Raw genomic sequence first — 19,756 nt, 5'->3', positions numbered from 1 at the left:
GAAATTTTGAGTTATAGCATTTACATGTTTGTAAAAGTACAAATGGACAGTCAGTCAACCTTTTGACAGATGTAGTTCAAAATCTGACAAATCTTACAACCTGCCTCCAAAAATCAGCATTGCACTAACATGTGGACTTTACTCCTGATGCCAGATGTAAGTGCACCATGTTTACATACATTGCAGATCTCAGCTATAGTTATATACACAGTTACGAGCCTGTAATCCTCTACACTCACAAGACATTACACCACTAGGCTACAGAAATCTGTACAACAGAAGTACCATGCAAGAAAAAAAGGACAAATAACTGAAATACTTCAATAATTTTTTAATATATGTTGAGGGATAAAATATACACAGAGAGAATGAATCAATAAAATCACAATTGATTGCAGCATAAAAATAAGTTATTTTATTTACAAGTTTACAATTCAATCCAAACTATTAGAAGAAAAATTTATAAATTTCTCAGAAACACTGATCTTTGCTTTTGAAGTCATTTCTTGAATACTTAGCGAGATCATCAGAGGCAATTTTTATGACAATAAACTTTATTAATAATAAACAAAAACAGCTGTCCTTTTCACCTCTATGATGCAGATCAACAATAATGAATAGATCGTTTCAAGATCTTTACACTTCATTATTATTTAGAATGAATCTTGCTACATTTGAGGAAGAAAGAATTATTAGAAATTCTACACAGATTTTCTCTTTTCTTTCATTAAACCAAATATTGTTATAATACTATAATAAACCAAATTTTCAGGAATTTTAAGTCACATGATTTCAGTTAATCTACATAAAAAAAAATATTACATCTTCCAAAAAAACTATTTAAGACACATTTTTTGGCTTTATAACTATTAACAATAAATAGACAATTAGATAATAATAAATAATTAAAAATACAATAAATAGATAATTAGATAATAATAAATAATTAAAAATACAATAAATAGTCAAATTTAAGGTAAAACAGGGTCCATAAGTTGCACTTTTATGTTAAACTCCTTCTTTCTCCTAACTATATGTATATCTAGAACATCTTCACTCTTCAAAAGACTGTAAATATCAGAAGCTGAGTGGATTTCTTTACCATTTATGCCCGTAATAACATCTCCATGTTTAATACCTGCCCTATAAAAATAAACAATATTTACTTAAAAGCTAGTTAATCTTATTTAACAGACATCAATCACAATACAAACTACAAAGATTTTAAATTATGATTTATTACCTTTTGATATGTTGTTTTTTTTCTGAACAATTTTAAGTAGGCAGATGCTTTGATTTACAATTCATTCTTCACAATCTAATTTTTAATTAACCCTCTAAATCAGTTGTTCTCATCCCATTTTTTTCAATCTTTAATCTTTTTAATAGTGAGCATTGGCTACTGCTATATCTCTTGCCCTCCATGCAAAACAGGTTTTGAATATAAAATTAATTGTCTAACTTAAAGAATCAAATAACTTGAAATTACTTAATATTAGCACAATCTATTTTTGATTATGCATCTTTTTCGTTTTTTAAATGGTATTAGTTCAAAGCAGCAATGAAATAATTTTGCACTAACTTATGATAAAAACCTATAATTACACATAATGGTAATCAATGAATCATGCCTGGTTTCAAATGTGTTTTAAATTTTAATGGTAAAATAAGAAGTTTGATAGAATTTGGGACTGTTCTGGATAACATGAATCTAAAAGAACAAAAATAAATAAATAGAAAACACTGAAGCCTAATAAAACAATAGTTTTCATGAAAACATGAATGACCCATGCATAATAATAATGAATGGCAACTAATTATTAATTGATTTTTAGGTCTTAATCTATTCCTTTCTTTTCTTTACTTCAGAAATAAGTCTTCAGATATACACTACTTTCCTTTTTAAATAAATTCAGAGAATCAGAATATCAATTTTTTTTTAACTCTTATGTTTCAAGTCTTCATTCTTTTCAAAATCACTTTTGTAGATTTCTGGCTGGTAGATACTTCAAAGGTTGTGAAACTCTACCCTAAGAAGTTAATTATCTTGCTTAAATTAACTTACAAAAATTAAGATTTTAAAGTAGATCAATTGCTATTTTTGATATGAAAATTTTGAAATTTTTAGAATACCACATATTTCTGTCTATAAGTCAAAAATTTGTGGAACTTCTAAAACTACTATGGAGGTCAGCTTATATACAGATAAATGAAAGTGCATTTTCATTACCCAGATACATGCGGTAAATTCTTAAATATCACCAAATATAACATTTTTAAATTTCTATTATTCCTATTTCTTAATTTTCACACAAAAAAAATTAATTTTAAATGAAAGGAGATATTTTCAGGGCAAATGTTTTGTTTTCAAAATTGTTTGATATTGTTAATTGGTAGCATCAAATAGAGAAATGCTGAGAATTTTCAGCAAATGCAATTATCTGTAATTAAAAATTTATTGTATAAGAATTTCTTTTCTTGCTCACATTTCAAGCAAACAAAACAAAAGCCACAAAAAATGACATTAGCACATATCATATACAAAACAGCAAACGAATGGAAAAAATGTGCTTTCAGATAGAATTAACAAGAATCAAAACTATCATCATTGGTGTTTTATTTTATAGTGACTTTAAAGAATCTTCCACCATCTTGGAAATATTTTTATTCTAATGGTTTGAAAATCGCAGTATTTTTTAAATTATTATTTTGGCTTATGCACAGATTTAGAATAAATTTTTAAAGAAAAATGCACTCTCAGCTTATACACAGGTGATTTATATTTGAAAATATACAATATTTCACCAAGAAATTTAAAAAAAAATATACCAATCAATATGAAAAATTTACTTTTAAGTTAACATTGGAAAAAGTCAGATTGGTTCTTCAGAGTATTGATAGTGCCAAAAAAATCAAAAGCTTATTATGTAGATCATGAAAAAATTTGAACATACAAAATATAAACATTTTTCAAAAAAAAAAAAAAAAAAAAAAAAAGGCAAATACAGTAATAGTAATGGATTAATATTTTCTTCGGAGCATTTCAAATATCTTCTTTGATATCAATATATAAACTTTTGGAAAATATCTTGTTCATAGCAAAACAACATTAAAAACTAATGCAAGAAGTATCTTGACAGTTCTGGACATTATAAGATACTTCCAAAAATGTCAACAAATAGTTACAATGATAAGCACTTGCAAATATGGAAAAAATTGAAATGAAAATCTTTGAATGCTTCAAAATCTAATTGTCTAATTCTTTAAAAAGAATTTTGTTAATAAGATTTTTAGTAAATGAGTGTGAAGTGAATAACATTACTGAAACTTATAAAAATGTTTAGATATTGATATTTGAAATACAATCCAAACATAAAGGCAGTCTTATTCTAGCTGTGTAAGTACGTATCTGGCAAATAAATATCATATATATATATATGAATAAATGTAATTTATGAATTATTATAATAAAACAATAATTATCAAAAATTGCTCAGCTTATTTCGATTTTTAATTTCTGTTCTTAAATAACCTTTACATCTAAAAATTATGCAATATTTGAGTTACATAAATCTTTAGGAAGAAAGAAGGCGAAGAAAGATTTTAATTTAAAATGAAAATTTGGCACTTTACTGAATAGCTTAAAAACTGTAGTTACTAAGCATTGAATTTCATTTTTCTATTAACAATGCAACAGGTAAAATGTATATAAATGCATTAAAAACATCAACCTGGCATTTAAAAGCTGGTGCATGTTTGAAGTTATCATGGAATTGACAAGGTTTTCTGGCATTGTTCACCTCATAGAAAAGTGTTAACAACTGTTGCACTGTAAATTCTCTAATTTGAAAAATAGAAAATTTTTTATTCACTGTAGAAACTTAAAGATAAATGCTTTTGATATTTAATTTATATAATTGCTCAATATATTGAATTTTGCTATATAAAATTAAATATTATATATATATATATATATACACACTTCTAAATTTTTGTGAAAAAAAATTCAAAAGATTTCATTTATTAAGTACAAGGGGTGGGTGGATTATTCTCGAAATAACTAATATTTTCTATAACGGTATTATCCACTATAATTTAAAAAGATATTGACATTGTCTAGAGTAATCTCATTTTTTTCTTTTCTTCTGTCTTAAGACATTTTCAGTTGCTTAGGAAATGTAGATGATACTAGGAGGCATTATTTCTACACTTTCCTTATCATATTAGATTATAAAAAGAGGAACAAATGATCTAAATTTTTATCTCTCTAGTGTCTCAAATAATAACGACTGAGGTGACCCTCTAATACCCCCCCCCACACACACACTGAGTCATTGTTCAAACCTGAGTGCTCTTCAATTTTGAAAAGAATATTACAAACAGTTCTGGGGAAGGATACAATAATAAATGCACAACATATAAAATTTTAACAGCTATGAAGTATTTTTTACATTCAAATTCCTAATTGACATATGAAAATTATATAATAAAATGCAATGCCAAAGTGCATTTACTATTTGAAAAAGGAGTTCCTTATGTCATTTTGCGCTGGCATTCGGCATTTATTCTACTTATTTCCCAAATTAATTTTTTAAAATTCTATTTAATTGAAAGTTACATTTCTGTTTAAAAACATAATGATCAATACATAATATTTTATATGAGTGAGTTTATATGAATGATTTTATATAAATTATCCAAAACAGCAATTTTTAAATTCAATTCTGTGACAGTAATATATCATACACATGTTATAAATTAATTAAACATTTTGTGCAAAATAAGAAAACCAAAAATTCAGTTTTCATTCTCACAAAAAGAAAATATCAAGCAAACATAGCAAGTATACAGAAATATTAGAAAGGTTACCTTTGCAAACAGTTATTGTGTATTATAATATTGCCAAATTAAAAAAAAAAAAAAAAAAAAAAACAAGAAACTTGAAAAATATTAATGCTAACATGCAACAGCAATAAATACACCATAAAAGTTTTTAAAGAATAATAAATAGAAACAATTTCATTTACCACATTTCAATTATTAAGAAACAAAGACTATAAATAAATAATTTTAATATAAAATTGAAATTTTTAATTTATTGTTATATAGTTATGAAACACAGTGCAATAATTTAAAAATTTTACACTTCACAGGAAATATATTTTGAATTTTTTTTAAAATATATTTTCTGATTTATTTTTCTTTAAAGAGGGCAAATTATCAAATTTGCAACGTGCTTACAAATTTGCATTTATTTTATAACTTTTGACCATAAGACAAAATCAAAATGGAATTAAAATACATAAAATAATCTAGTAGTTTATAGAATTTATATATTTTATTATCACTGAAAGAAAATAAATAATCACTTGTTACGCTTATCTAAAAAAAAAAAAAGATGGGGTGGTGGTGGTCTCAAGAGATATTTTGTAAATATATTAAGCAACATAATTATGCAAATTACTTACTCAAAAGAAGGGGAATTGATCATGACTCTCCATACCATCACTCCATGACCCACATTTGGGAAATCTGGATTACGTTCTTGAAGTTCTCGTATGACAGTTGGAGTCAATGTTAACATAGTAATCCCCAAATATTTCTGTTTTTTGTCAGAGCTTTTAAATGGATTCCATGACTCTAAGAGAAAAAAAAAAACTTAATAAATATAATTTTTTAGTTTTAAAACCTAACAATTTTAGTAATATTAACATAAAAACATTTAAATAAAATTTTAAAAATGTATGCAATTTTATGCTTTGATGTAGCAAAATAGCCACATTCAGAGAAGTTAAATTTCACAATAATTAAAGCTGCACAAATAAAATTACATTAAAAGCAGTTTCAGTCTTAGTCAGTAAAAACTAGAAAGTAATTGGAAATCAGGAATCAATTTGAATTCATAACAATTAGTAATCTTCTGTTAATGAAATAACATTTTAAATAAGTTTCAAAAGTAAGTAAGTTTCAAAAATAAAACTTACAAGACAATATTGATATAGATTGTTAATTTTAAATATCCTGATTTAAGCATCTTACATAGAGAAACCTAAAAGCTGATATTACAGACAAAATAGACTATTTTAATGTTACTCCTAAACAAAATAATAATAAATAAAACAGGATATATTTACGAAATATAGTCCCCTGCTAGTAGCAATACCTTCAAAAATACTAAAACATATAAAAATTCATTTAATGTTTTTGCAGCAGTATGATGATTAAACACTACCCAAGATAACTGGAATTTACAAAATTCAAATGCCCTTTTCTGCAAAATAAAACACTGAACTAAAAAAATGAAAATATAAAATGTGATGTACAATGATAAAAATGTAATGATGAGAAACATAAAAGAATGTCCTCAAAAACTATTTAAAAATCATTTGAATTATGTGGTAACAGGTTTGATAAAAGATGAATTCTAAAAACTAAATTCTTTTCACATCACTTAAATAGGCTATGCATTTAAAATAAAAATTCAAAGAAATCAAAATTTTGTATCCAAAAAAACGAATGCATCTGAAATTATAAGAGCCAAGAGTAATCAAGTAACACACACACACACAAAATAAATACATAATTTTAAATCTATATAGTTGCTATTAAAGTATGATTATTATCAAATATTATAAACATCAATCTGTTAATAAATATTTAAAATACAAGTTATAATAAATAAAACAGAAGTGTTTTATGTTTCTGCAAAAATGAAAAAGTGCCAAGGAAGAATTATTTGAAGAGAAAACCAGAAAACAATTTACACAAAACACGCGATTTATAAAATCATATGCAACAAGCATTCTCAATAGAGATGGCATGTTTCTATGATTAGGTAATTTACAAAAGAATTATGATGAACAAAGCTAGTTTGCATATAAAAATTAGCATTAATTTTAAACTGAACAGAAAGGAAATAGATTCAAAAACTTAAACAATAATGAAAAAAATGTTATTAAAAGTTTTAAAAAAAAAACTACTTGGTCATTTGATTCAATTGTGGATTTAAACAATAATTTTTTAAATATTTCAATGCTCCAAAAGCTTAAGGAATGTTTAAAAAACTTGTGAATTGTTAAACCTTTCTTTACCTTTTTTTGCTTTTTCGGTCCTTTCGAGGAATTCAACAGCTCGGTCAGAAGGGATAGCAAATGATATTCCTTCAGTTACTTTCATTGTATTTATACCAATAGCTTCACCATCCTGAAATTAACAGCTAATTAGAATATACCATAGGTAAACATTTAAAATTCTTCAAATGAAGGAGAAGGAAGGAGAGAAGCTTTCACAAAAGCAAAAAAAACTTTTCTAGCAACAATTTAAAATAGTTTCTGCAGAATTTTGTTTTGCACAAGAGTTAGAAAAACTTATTAAATATAAATCTAATTTTTAAATATAACACAAATAAAATATTTCAATGCATTCATCATTAAACAAGTTTCAATATGGTACGTGTTAATTTCTATACAATTTTTCATAGAAATAAAGAAATCGCTTAGAATCCATATAATAACTAGTAGGTATACCCATCTAGATGGAATATTATCATGTTAACAATATATTAAATATGATAGTCAGAGAGTAACCAACAAAATGTTTTATTAGAAAATATTATGCATATTAGCAGAGCTTAACATCTTTTAAAAAATATATATACATTATTTTTAATACACTTTAGATGAAAATATGCAATAGAATTAAAATTTTTATTATTATTATTCTATTGCTTGCTATTTGACAATCAAAACTTAAAGATTACAAAATGTTAAATCCTTGACCAGAAAAATAATATATTACAGAGAAGAGAAAAAAATGTACAATTTTTGCAATATGGTAATAATTGTAATATATTTATAGTAATACAGACAAAATTATCTAAATAGTTGCAAAAGTATGGCTGAAATTAATATGAATCAATTTTGCCTCTTTTTTTTAACTTCATCAAGCAGCTCACAAACTTTTTTTTTTATATGGCAATCATAACTACAAAACATAGGCCTCCAGTATGACATTCAGACGGCATTTTTAGAAATATTAAATTTATCATTATTACTTATTATAAAATTTTTTATAATTTAAAAGAAAGAAATTACGTATGGAGATAATTTTATATTATTCAATATGATAATAATTTTATTAATACTTTTTCAATTCTGGGGGGCAAAACAATAATAGAATCTATGTCAATGTATGACAAAAGAAAACAAAAAACCTAATGACTATCAATAGTTAACATGTATCTATCAATATTTAACATGTATATGCCTAGTCCTCACATCTTCACCTTACAGTCAGTCATTTGTGAAATGATGCAATCAATAATACAACTCCATACAAATTTACTTTATGTTTACATCAATGCATGATGAAACAAATTTATTTTCTCCCTCCAAACAGCAACAAATAACCACTTTTTCTCTTGCAAGGTCATGAAATTCATGTTTTTTTATTACGGCGCATGTTTAGCTGTGTAATGATATTTCTGAACATATCTGGTATTTTTATTTCTGCAACTAATTATCTGCAAAGGTGTTCAGATATGTTCCTATTAAAATATAATGCCCAATAATTTTATTATAATATTTTCAAAATACTGTATAGTATTCAGAATATACAACAACATCAAAAAGATATTGTATAATATGCTGTGCTAATAGGGCTTTTGTTTATAAATCATATAAAATGTTTTTAATAACAGAATTAAAAATTTAACTATCAAATTTATTCTTACCAAATTAACCAACGGACCACCAGAATTTCCAACATTTACAGCAGCATCTGTTTGTATATAGTCAGATTTTCTATGTAATCCCAAATCTTTACCTTGTCTGCTAGCTGAGCTTATTACCCCTGCTGTAATTGTATGACTCAAAGTCAGTGGATTTCCCATGGCAATAACGAATTCTCCAGCTCGTAAGTTAGAGGATTCACCAAGAGGAAGAACTGGTAAATCTTTCTGGAAAAAGTCAAAAATTATTTAAAATATAAATATATTTGTATCAGATATGTATATATAACATTTATAAATAAATATAAAAATAAATAAATGCATGTAATTATTTCATATACAGAACAGAATAATCAATCTGCTACAACAAGAGATCAGTTATGACAAAATGCAGAAATCTATATATTATTGCAATACCGATTTCCAATCAATCTTAATATATATAAATTACGTGTCACGTTGTTTGTCCACGATGGACTCCTAAACTACTTAACCGATTTTAATCAAATTTGCACACCGTGTGCAGTTTGATCTAACTTAAAAGATAGGATAGCCCTTTTTTTGAATTTTTAATTAGAATTTTAATTATTAATTAAGAACTAACTTTCCCGCCAAAAAAAATCTTTTCATTTTTTCCAAATGAGTCCGGCTTCAGTTTTTTTTCCCCAACAGTCATGAGGCTAGGCTTAAGATTTTTCGGCTGATTATTTGAAAAGATTCTATTTATTTTCTTAATGTTTGATGCATTTAAAATTAAAAATTGTTAATTAATCGATCTTTCAGATTCATTTTTAAGTACTTTTGAATTAAAATAAAACAGAATAAAGGAAATTAAAAATTTCTAATCTGCATAGCGTTACCCCAACTGGCGTAGAAAAACTCACGCATTTGCGTTACGTTTCGAATCCGAATGTTCGAATTATTTATGATCCTATCCGAAAACGTTTCTCAGGAATAAGATATCATTTTCCACAATTATTTTTTAATGCATACAATAAATTTGATACGTTGCAACGGATAAAGTATCACGATCTTATGTTTGAATTTTGTATTACTGTGCACGGTGGCAATTCTCAGAAATAAGATATTTTATTTGAAAATGATTAATTACAAACGTTTTAACGGATCACTGATTAATATAACATACTAAAATTCTGCTTTTTTTTAATTATAAAGAAGTTTGGAAAAATACTTGGAGGTGCACACGGATAATTATTACTTTTCGTTTTGAATGAATTCCGATTCTTTATCTGACTATTTACTAAGAAAAAATGTTGTACGGCAATAACATTTGTTACCTTCATTGAATTTTCAATTAAATGATTTTATTTCTTTTGTTAAGGATATCGTAAAAAAGGTAAGTGAACGAGCCAATAATAAGTTCCTCTAATCGGATAATAAAAAAATATTAACTCATTTGTATACTAAATGAAATTTAATCTTCTTTTATATAAATTATTGAAGATATAATAAAAAATGGTTACAATAATCGTTTCAGTTTTTCATTTCTTTACTAATAAACTGCATGTACGAATCAAGTTATGTCAGCTATCATTCACTTCAGCTACAATGCTTACCATTATTTAATAAATGTTTCTGAAACTGATTTCATTTTGTAAATGAATTTTGAATTATTGCAACAGACAAATGTATCAATGGCGGAATAAATCTCATGGCAACTTCATGTGTGGAATATAGAACTTTTTTTTTTTTTTAATCTTTCCTTTAATTTGAGGAAGCCAGAATCTGTATCACTGAAGTTAGAGGATTTATTATACATCATAAAGGGTTTATACTAAGAAGGAAGGTATTAAGAAGGAACAAATTATTTGTTCATTATTTGACAGTCACAATTATCTGTTAGCTCCAAGCGATTCTAACAGATGGCGCTGTGTTAAAAGTACCAACGTTTCACATTAGCTACAATTTAATGGCATAACCACCACGTGTTGCTGAGGCTAAAGTATAAGTTAAATTTATTTCCTAGTAAACGCAATACAGTGAAATTCAATTGTTCTTACTTTTTCAATTTTTGGTATTAGCATAGCCGACCACGTGTTATTTAGACTGAAGTATAAATTGAATTCATATTATAGTAATTTTCCAATTGAATTTTTAAATTTACTAGATATACTTGGAATGCCACCACATAACCTTCGATTAAAGATTGGTTCATTTATTATTCTTTTTTTTATACCACACATGAAGAAATGGCAGCTTTTTTATACAGACGGAGCAATTTTAATGGTGATTTATATTCGAGTCTTGAGTGTATATTGACATTTGTTTGACTGTCAATACAAATTTAAAGATAAAAGAAAAATAAGAAAATTCATCTAAGACATTCAATAGGAATTCAATTTTCTTTTTAAATGCTGACTCATCAAAATACTCATTATAAATCCTTTGAAATAATGTAATATTTTATAACTATTCAGTATTTATTTATAAATATGTCCGAAAATTTTTCATTCCCCACCATTCACTATTATGGTAAGCCTCTATTAAAAGAAATTAGGGGAGAACAAATTGCAATTTTTCAAAAACAAGAAATGTTATTTTTACATTAAATTCTCATCAACTTTTTTATTTACTGTCTGTAATGATTTAGTTTAGATAAGTTGTACTAATGTTCTATTTTGAATTGTGGTCAGATGACAAGAAGGATATATAAGTTGGCATCCATCTATAGACATCCGCATTAGCAAATTAGCAGCAGGGCATATGATAATTAGCAAATTTACTATGTAAAAGGTCCATATTCACAATTGAATTTTCAAGGAACTGAAAATTCACTATCTATAGTTCTAAAGCCAAGACTATACCAGAAGCTACTGTACCCTCCCCCTACCTTTGCAAGTAAAAACATAATAACAAGTTCTGAAATTTATTTTTAAAAAAGAGAGAGATTATATTAGCAAGAAAAGAAATCGATCAAAAGGATTCAATGAAAAGAATGATTAAACTAAAAATTAGATTTAACAAACAAATAAATTAAAGTATTGAAAAATAATTTGAAAAAAATATGGCAGCATTTTTATTGAATAATTAAGAGTTATAAATAGATTTTTCCTTAGATACTCAATTTAAAAGAAGATTTAAGCAAATCCAATTCATTTGCTGTCAGTAAAAAAATATCAACTTACAGCTTTAATACGGACTGTTGCAAGGTCACTTTCAGTATCATAACTTTCAACAATCCCTTCATATTCTGTTCCATCATAAAGCTTCACTATGACTCGCCCCTGATTTGAGACAACATGAGCATTTGTTAAAATTAAACCATCTGATTTCACTATAAATCCCGAGCCATTTGATATAGGTATACTCTGTCTGGTAATTGGATGCCTAAGATAAGCGAGTTAAAAAATATCAGATATATGGAAAATGTATGTAGTAAAACCAATTAAATTGGAAAATTTTATTTTTTGGGGCATTAATTAAAATACGCAGTACACTGCATAGAAAATATTTTTAAAGGAAAAATGATTTAATAAAGCTATAAATATTATCTAATCAATATGTAAGCAAAAGAAGAAAAAAACTAGAGTATTAAATTAGTATTTATTCATATAATTTCATATTTGAAATTTTAGGGAAATAAAAATATATCAAGTTATGAAAATTTTTCAAATTATTAGCTATTATTAAATAATTACTCACATTTTAAGGCTAAGCATTAAATATAGCAATCACAGAACAATTCTAAAACTGCAAACATTACATTGTATATATAACATAGTCTCCATAATTTATACAATATGAAAAAGGGGAACATTTCTGATTAGAGTAGATAAATAAAAAAAATGGAATGCATTATAGTTTCCCAATATTCTCCGTCTTATCATTTCACATTTGATATTGAAAGCATCATTTTAGGTATTATTCATAAATTAATTCCTAATTTAATAATTAGGTATTATTCATTAATAATTAACTAATAATTATTCATTAACTAATTCCCCATCTATTAACAATTTCAAATTTCATGAACAGACTTGAATAATTCAAACTTTATTCTCTATTTACTTAGATGTTTCTAATTTTATTTCATGGATTTCTCTACAAGATTTTCATCTGCTTGACTTGATTCAATGGCAAAATAAAGAGGCCATTCTCAATATTTCTAAAGTCATAAAAATTCAAACATAATTATCTTGCCTTTGAACCATATTAATTTAGAATGTATTGCTTATAAAAAACAATACAGTCAACTTTTAAATCATTTTTAACATCTAACAAATGTCGAATAAAGTAATATGCAAAAATCTTAATAAACTATATTGATTTATGTTTAAATAAATGTCCAAGATATTCAAATAGAAAACATATGGCAAAAATTTGATTCCATAAAAAATGCTGGCTTCGAAACAACAAAAGTAATCATTCAAATGATTCAAAATAAATTGCCTAAAAAATAAATTAATAAATAAAATTATGATAAAAATTACAACAGACAATTTGAAGAGGAAATCTATTTTACTGATGCAACAGAAGACAGAAAGAAAACATGATTTTGATAAGAAAACAAAAATTAACAACCCTTAAACGAAATCTATTATTCTCAGTAACTTACCACATAAGAACTTGATGAATTTTCAAGATTCTTTATCTTTAAATGAAACTGTATAATAAATAACAGGTAAGTGAATATTCCCATTAGTGAAGCTCATTATTTCAGAATATCAAAAAGAAAATTAAAAAGGAAGAAAATTAACACAAGAAATAAATTGTAGGATTTTAAAAATCAAACAAATGTTTCAGGGATAATCATAATACACTCATTAAAAAATTGGCATGATAAATAATCAACATTTCACTTCTTTTCTTCCACTTGTCTTAACATACTTGCATGATGAAAGCAGAAAATTATAAAACTATGCATATAACAGAAAAATACTAAAGAAACACAAATGATTCCACACATTTTGAATCCCATAAAAAGTCATTAGATTACAAAAATTTCTAGTTTAACATTCTGTTATGTAAATTATTTTATTTCTTAAATATGGAGTCTAAAATCTTTAATTAAAACTAAAAGGTATTATAATAACCAACTGAAATGACCATTTCTATCTTCAACATTTATTTATAAAGCAACAAATTTTTATTTAACTGTTTTCTTAAAATAACATAAAAATTTATTAGATTACATATCAAGAGACACAGTTTATCTGTTTTATAAGTATGCTTTTAGAAATGAAAATTATTAGAAAATATCAACTGACCATTTGGAAAATAAATAAATAAAACTTCTAAAGATTATAATGCAAATATGTGATTCATTTATCATGCTTTACAGTAATGAGTTTAAAGAAAAGGATTTTATTTAATAGAAGGATATGCTTATCTGATGTTTGAAAGGGCTACATTTGTAAGGCATGCATCACTTTCAAGCAATTCATAACTTCCTCCAATGGGAATTGCAGGATTCACTTTTGTTAGAATATATACATTACCAACATCCACAAAACATCACTACATGGATACGAGAATGTTGCACAGACCCAGATAAATGAAGAAAAATAATTTACTTTATAAATTTCTTCATTTTTCATTAAATCATACCCTGAATCACCAGTTTGTTTCATAGATAGCTGTGATATAACCCAATATATCTTTAAATGCAAGTTTATTTGGAGATACTAATAATTCTTTTTCTCACTTAGCAAATCATCTGAAAAGTATTCACCAATAATTTGAGTATAGTTTCAAGAATGAACACATAAGGTCCTTTGAATAGTCAATACTTAATTAAAATGAATTTTCATGGACAGTTTTAATTCATGTTCCTTCTAAATTCAGTAGGCAAAGCCTGCCTACTATTTGAAGGAATATTTTCAATTCCCCCTTTGAAAATTTGTTGCGGAGTTCGACTTGATTTTCGTATGACCTCCCAAGTCTATCACAAGACCCTTTTCTATTTATTGTAGTCAAAAAGTGTCAATCTCCAATCACATTAAAATTTTCCACATGAAAGCAGAAGCCCAAAATATTATTCTACTGAATAGATTCATTTGAAAAATAAAATAACTCAATTAGAAATTTTTGATATTTGATTGCCAAAAATACAATTATATTAATACTATATGAATACTTTTATCAACCACATTTATTTGTGACATTATTAATTACTAAAGTCTTAGTGATATTACTTTATCAACCTTTATAAAAATACAATAAAATAGCAAAAACAAACATTACAATGTAACTTAAGTACTAACTAACAATAGTATCAGTAGATTCCAAGCTTGCATATGATTCAATTATTTAAAATTCACTAATGTATTCTTCCTACAGGTAAGCATTCATATTAATTTCTACAGAGGTGTAAAACTATTAGCTTTTTTTGTATTACTATTAGTACTTTTGTATTACTATTAGCTTTTTTGTATGTTAACTGAAAGCTGAATACTAATGAATTTTAAATTATTTTAACAAATCATCCATCCTCTTCTCAAGTTTATATTTTGCATGTAATTTATAAAATTTCTAACCACTTATATAATAAATTTTAAAGTATAAAATTTTTTTTATTTATATTTTAATAAAAAAAACTTATGTGTATTAGTTTATATGATATTGTGCATCACAAGAAAATCATAAAGAAATGCTATAAAATGACATATCTCATTTAGAAGAACTATTAAAATAATTATTAAAAAATTCTATTGGCCATTTTTGAGCAAATTTTCAAAACTTTACATTGCTGCAATTCAAAAACCAGCTGACCTATCTGTACGAAATATGTTATTTTTTCCAAGTCCTTATAAATAGTACATATGGGCCAAATTTTATAAATATCTGAAATTATGTGATAAATTTCATTCTAAAATTGCATTGATTGGGTCTAGAATGATCCATAGGACTCTTATTGTTTTAATAGAAATGCAAAAAAATAAAATATGATGGCCTTATAATAACAGATTCTTCAAAAGAGTAGTGGATTTAATAATCAAATGATCATTCTGATTTTTGATCTCAAGTATTTCAGAATTGAATTCAGCCAGTAAAATTGAAACATAAAAAAATAAATATTGAGGCAAACAGCATTTTAATTAATATGCATTGAAATATCAACCCAAAGCAAATATGAAAGATAGTTTAATCCTTTAAGAAAGCTTTGATAAATTTCTTTTTCCCAATAAGGTTTTAACTTGATTTTTTTTTTACCTAATAAAAATAAACATAAGATGCAAAAGAATATATCGTAAATAGTAATCACATTTACCTTGCAACTATTTCAATATATACAACAGAGAATTTTGTTTTCTCTGCAACATCAGCTAAGAAATTAAACATAGTTCTAGGAGAAATTTTCTCTTTTTCATTCACCGAAACATCAAGAGCATGGACTTGAAAATTTTTTAAGATCTTCTCAACTGTCCCAAAAGTTTGCACCCATTGTTTTCGTTTACAGTAAAAATCATAAAGGGCATAACTTATTCCTAATGAAAATGCAAGATTTCTTGCCAGGCGGAATGTTTTACTGTATTTATATTCTTTGCTTTCAGGTCGATTTCTGCTATTAAATGATAATACAGAGAAGTATCGACTTATTAAAAAGTTTCCTAAAGAACTTTTTTGGGTAAGACGAGTCAGACTTAACTTTAACATATCAGATTATTTTCACCTCACATAAAACAAAACTAAAACAAACGAAATTTTGAAGTTATTTACGGCAATGAATTATGTCACGACGTTTTATGAATGAGTTACAGTTAATATATGCCACTGATTCTTCGCGATAAAAGATCTTCGTTCGGCATTTGTGTTTCATGTCTCTTTCATTATGTTTATTTTTTTAAGGATATTTGTACCACCGATATTTTTGCTGGTTACTTAAATCTTATTACTGAAGCCGCTTTTTATGCATCGTGATTATCTATGAAAGCGTTTAATAATTATCAGTTGTGTTTCGAATTTTGTTCTTAAATAAAAAAAATGATATCTCTATAGAATCGTGGCATGAATCCTCCTTCTATTTTCTTAAAAAAAGTTTAAAACTTTATTTCGTGTATTTCAGGAGGGAAAAAAAAAAAACCCCTTCATATTTTTTACCAAATTTCTCTTTTCAAAGAACTGTCCCAGCAACAGAGTAGTATTTTACTTGCGTTCTCTTTCTCAAATTAAATTAAGAATTTCAGCCTTTGATGACACACAATTCGCCCACATAATTTATTTATTTAAAGAATGATGAAACAAAACTATCGCAACCCCAGAATTTGTTCAATTTTATCAATTTTTATTAGATAAAAAAGTTCTTAGTAAAACGTGTTCGAAATTACCATCTATGATCTTGTGCCAACTGCCACACTACATTTTTAAGTAAATCTCAAGGACTATATTATCTATGGGGGAGGTCTATAATAAAAGGCCTGAGAGAAATCCGCCAGCATCGACTAGATAAAATCATTGTCTCCTTCTCGCCCCACATACGCAGTCTCCCGTTTCCAAAATAAAACTCTGTCAGAGCCTTCTGGACTGATATCTTCAATTCTATTCGCAAATAAATTTTATTAATTTAGCATAATTGTAAGGACGCCGATATGACTTTCTCGCTTGCAACCCTGCTGTTCTTGGTGTCATTTTGGTGATAACTGAAAATCGTCTGCGATGCTTCTTTCATACGAGAATACTGATAAATTATTATTTCATCGTGAGTGCGGAAGGAAATTTGATGTTCGTAAAGTAGAAAAGAGAAGACTAGAAGTAGAAAATAATAGAATGTTTGGTTTGAAAGCAGGCTTTCTCCCACTGGAGTCTCGCATTCGGCAGCATTAAATTTATAACTGTTCCAAATATTATGTTAGACACTATTAGGTACTTCAAAGCGGGGGAGGGGAAGGTAATGCTGTCGAACTTGGAAAAAATATATATATTGTAGATGCCATCATTGGATAGGAAGTAGAGAAATCTTGATATTCCTTTAATCAATAGTTCCAATACACCAACCCTGAATTAACAACAATCAACAGAAGGAAAAAGAAATCTTATCTCTATCCACCAGCAAGCAGTCTATAAAAAAAAAAGAGAAAATAAAAAGATTATTTCAGAAAACTATCTCCCTCCACACACACATCTTTTTTTTTTACATGGAAATATATTTTTCTTTTGAATGGCATACATTTGACAATTATTTTGGTATTTATTTTTTATTTCATTCTTTGTTATGAGAATGAAATAAGAGACAATATTTGGTCAATCAGCTTTTAGGAAGGATAAATAAATACTTAAAAGTTTTGTTGGTTTCATTCCATTCATACATATTTTAATGCAATTAGTCTTTAATATTTTTTGATGAGTTTATTTAAAGCTATATTTAAATTTCTAGTTTTCTGAAAGCTGAAGGCAGGAATGGTAATCTATGGACTACAGAGTCACTTTTTATTGCTTTATTTCGTAGTTTGAATAAATTCAGCACATGTTTTTATGCTTTTATTTTAAAAAGAAATATTTAATAAGTTGTATAGATTAAATATATAATGTGACATTTACAATCTTAAACACTACTTACAGTTAGTTGTAATATGATTTTAATATTTGACCGTATTTACATACTATGCAAATAATTTCTAAATATTTTGAAAAGTAAAATAATATTAAGATTTTGATGCAATTCATGAAACTTGAATATATTTTGTCTATTCCTGGTAAAACAAAATTTCTCAGTTAGTTAGTACACTGGAATGACAATATTTTGCTTTAGTTTGCATTATTTTCCAAAAAAAGCTAGTGAATGTTCAAGATCTATACACTGTTTTACAAAATTGGGAGAAAACTGTCATCTGTAATTCAAGATCCTGAGTTTTCTATGAGAGAACCTAATTTCTTTCATTACTTGATAAGAATTATTAATACATCAGCGAATATAGATAGAAAAAAAATCAAAAGAAGATAAATAAATCTATAATCTAAATTAGTATTTCAAAGAATTGTAGGTACTATTTTCTTCTTATCAATAATTTATCTTTTCGAGGATTCTATGAAACAAAACAAATTCTGGATAAAGGGAATTCTAAAATTTAATAGGATTGTAAAGTAAATATGATCCTGTATTAATAGGTCATGTAAATTAAATTAAAATTTCAAAAATAAAGATAGTGCATTATTTTATCACACACATCTCAACAATTTATTGCAGAATTAGATAATGAACATCTGAACAAAATTAAAATTGATATAGAAGCAGCTACATATTGTAACATCTAAATAGATTACATTCATGATTCATAAAGAAACAAACTTTAATAGTTATTAAATATGTTATATATTAGACATGTTTTATAGACAAAAGAATCATTATAAAAAATCATTTACCGAATTTACTAAAACAATTTCAATCAAGGACTAAAAATGTCATATATAACAAAAAACTAGTCAAGTCACTTAAAAATTTTTTTAATTAAGTGTACTTAATTTGAATGTCATGAAATGTAGAGGGAAAGCATTTAATAATAATACTAATATGAAAAGGAAGTACAAAGGCGTTCAATCCAGAATATTCAATTTAAGAAAAGTTTGTTAATACAAGTAACAACAACACATCATATCCTATATTAAAAGCCAGAAGAATTCAATACAAAAAAATGATATTTATTTTAAGCTTATTAATAAGATTTATAATTTATTTCAGAAGACTTCCCCGAAAAAATAATTTAGAAAACACAAAAGTTAAATTTCAAACTAACAGAAGATGAAGTTCTACAAACCCCATTAAAAAAATTTAAATGTTAATTTTAAAAAGTTGTAATTGCCACAGTAAAAGTACAAATAAGTGAAAGATTCAAAAATTCTTAAACTATTTCTTTAATCTTTCATAAATATTTCTTAGTCTTTCACAAATATTCATTCCAGTTTCGAACTGATAATATAAAAATAATAGAAAATTATGCACTGGAAATAGAATTAAAGAATTTTATGGAACTTTTCAATGAAGATGTAAATGAAGATCTAATTCAGGAAATAGACTCATTAATAAGTCTAATAGATCAGACAAATTTAAATAACACACAAAGACATTTTGCA

General features: G+C 26.0%; 1 protein-coding gene across 1 annotated transcript; it reads right to left on the bottom strand.

Annotated features, from left to right (window-relative positions):
• Positions 1–49: 49 nt before the first annotated feature.
• On the bottom strand, positions 50–16,418 carry LOC129989194 (serine protease HTRA2, mitochondrial-like). The gene is made up of 6 exons (XM_056097573.1): positions 15,960–16,418; positions 11,875–12,076; positions 8,732–8,956; positions 7,092–7,203; positions 5,469–5,640; positions 50–1,143 (listed from the first exon to the last, which is right to left on the bottom strand). Exons 1-6 carry the CDS (start codon positions 16,343–16,345, stop codon positions 972–974), a joined length of 1,269 nt encoding a protein of 422 aa, XP_055953548.1. The 5' UTR covers positions 16,346–16,418; the 3' UTR covers positions 50–971.
• Positions 16,419–19,756: the final 3,338 nt, after the last annotated feature.

Source organism: Argiope bruennichi, chromosome 10, assembly GCF_947563725.1.
Source record: "Argiope bruennichi chromosome 10, qqArgBrue1.1, whole genome shotgun sequence".
Taxonomy (NCBI): domain Eukaryota; kingdom Metazoa; phylum Arthropoda; class Arachnida; order Araneae; family Araneidae; genus Argiope; species Argiope bruennichi.
Note: the sequence above shows the minus strand (reverse complement) of the source record. Positions and strands in the feature narration are given on the sequence as shown.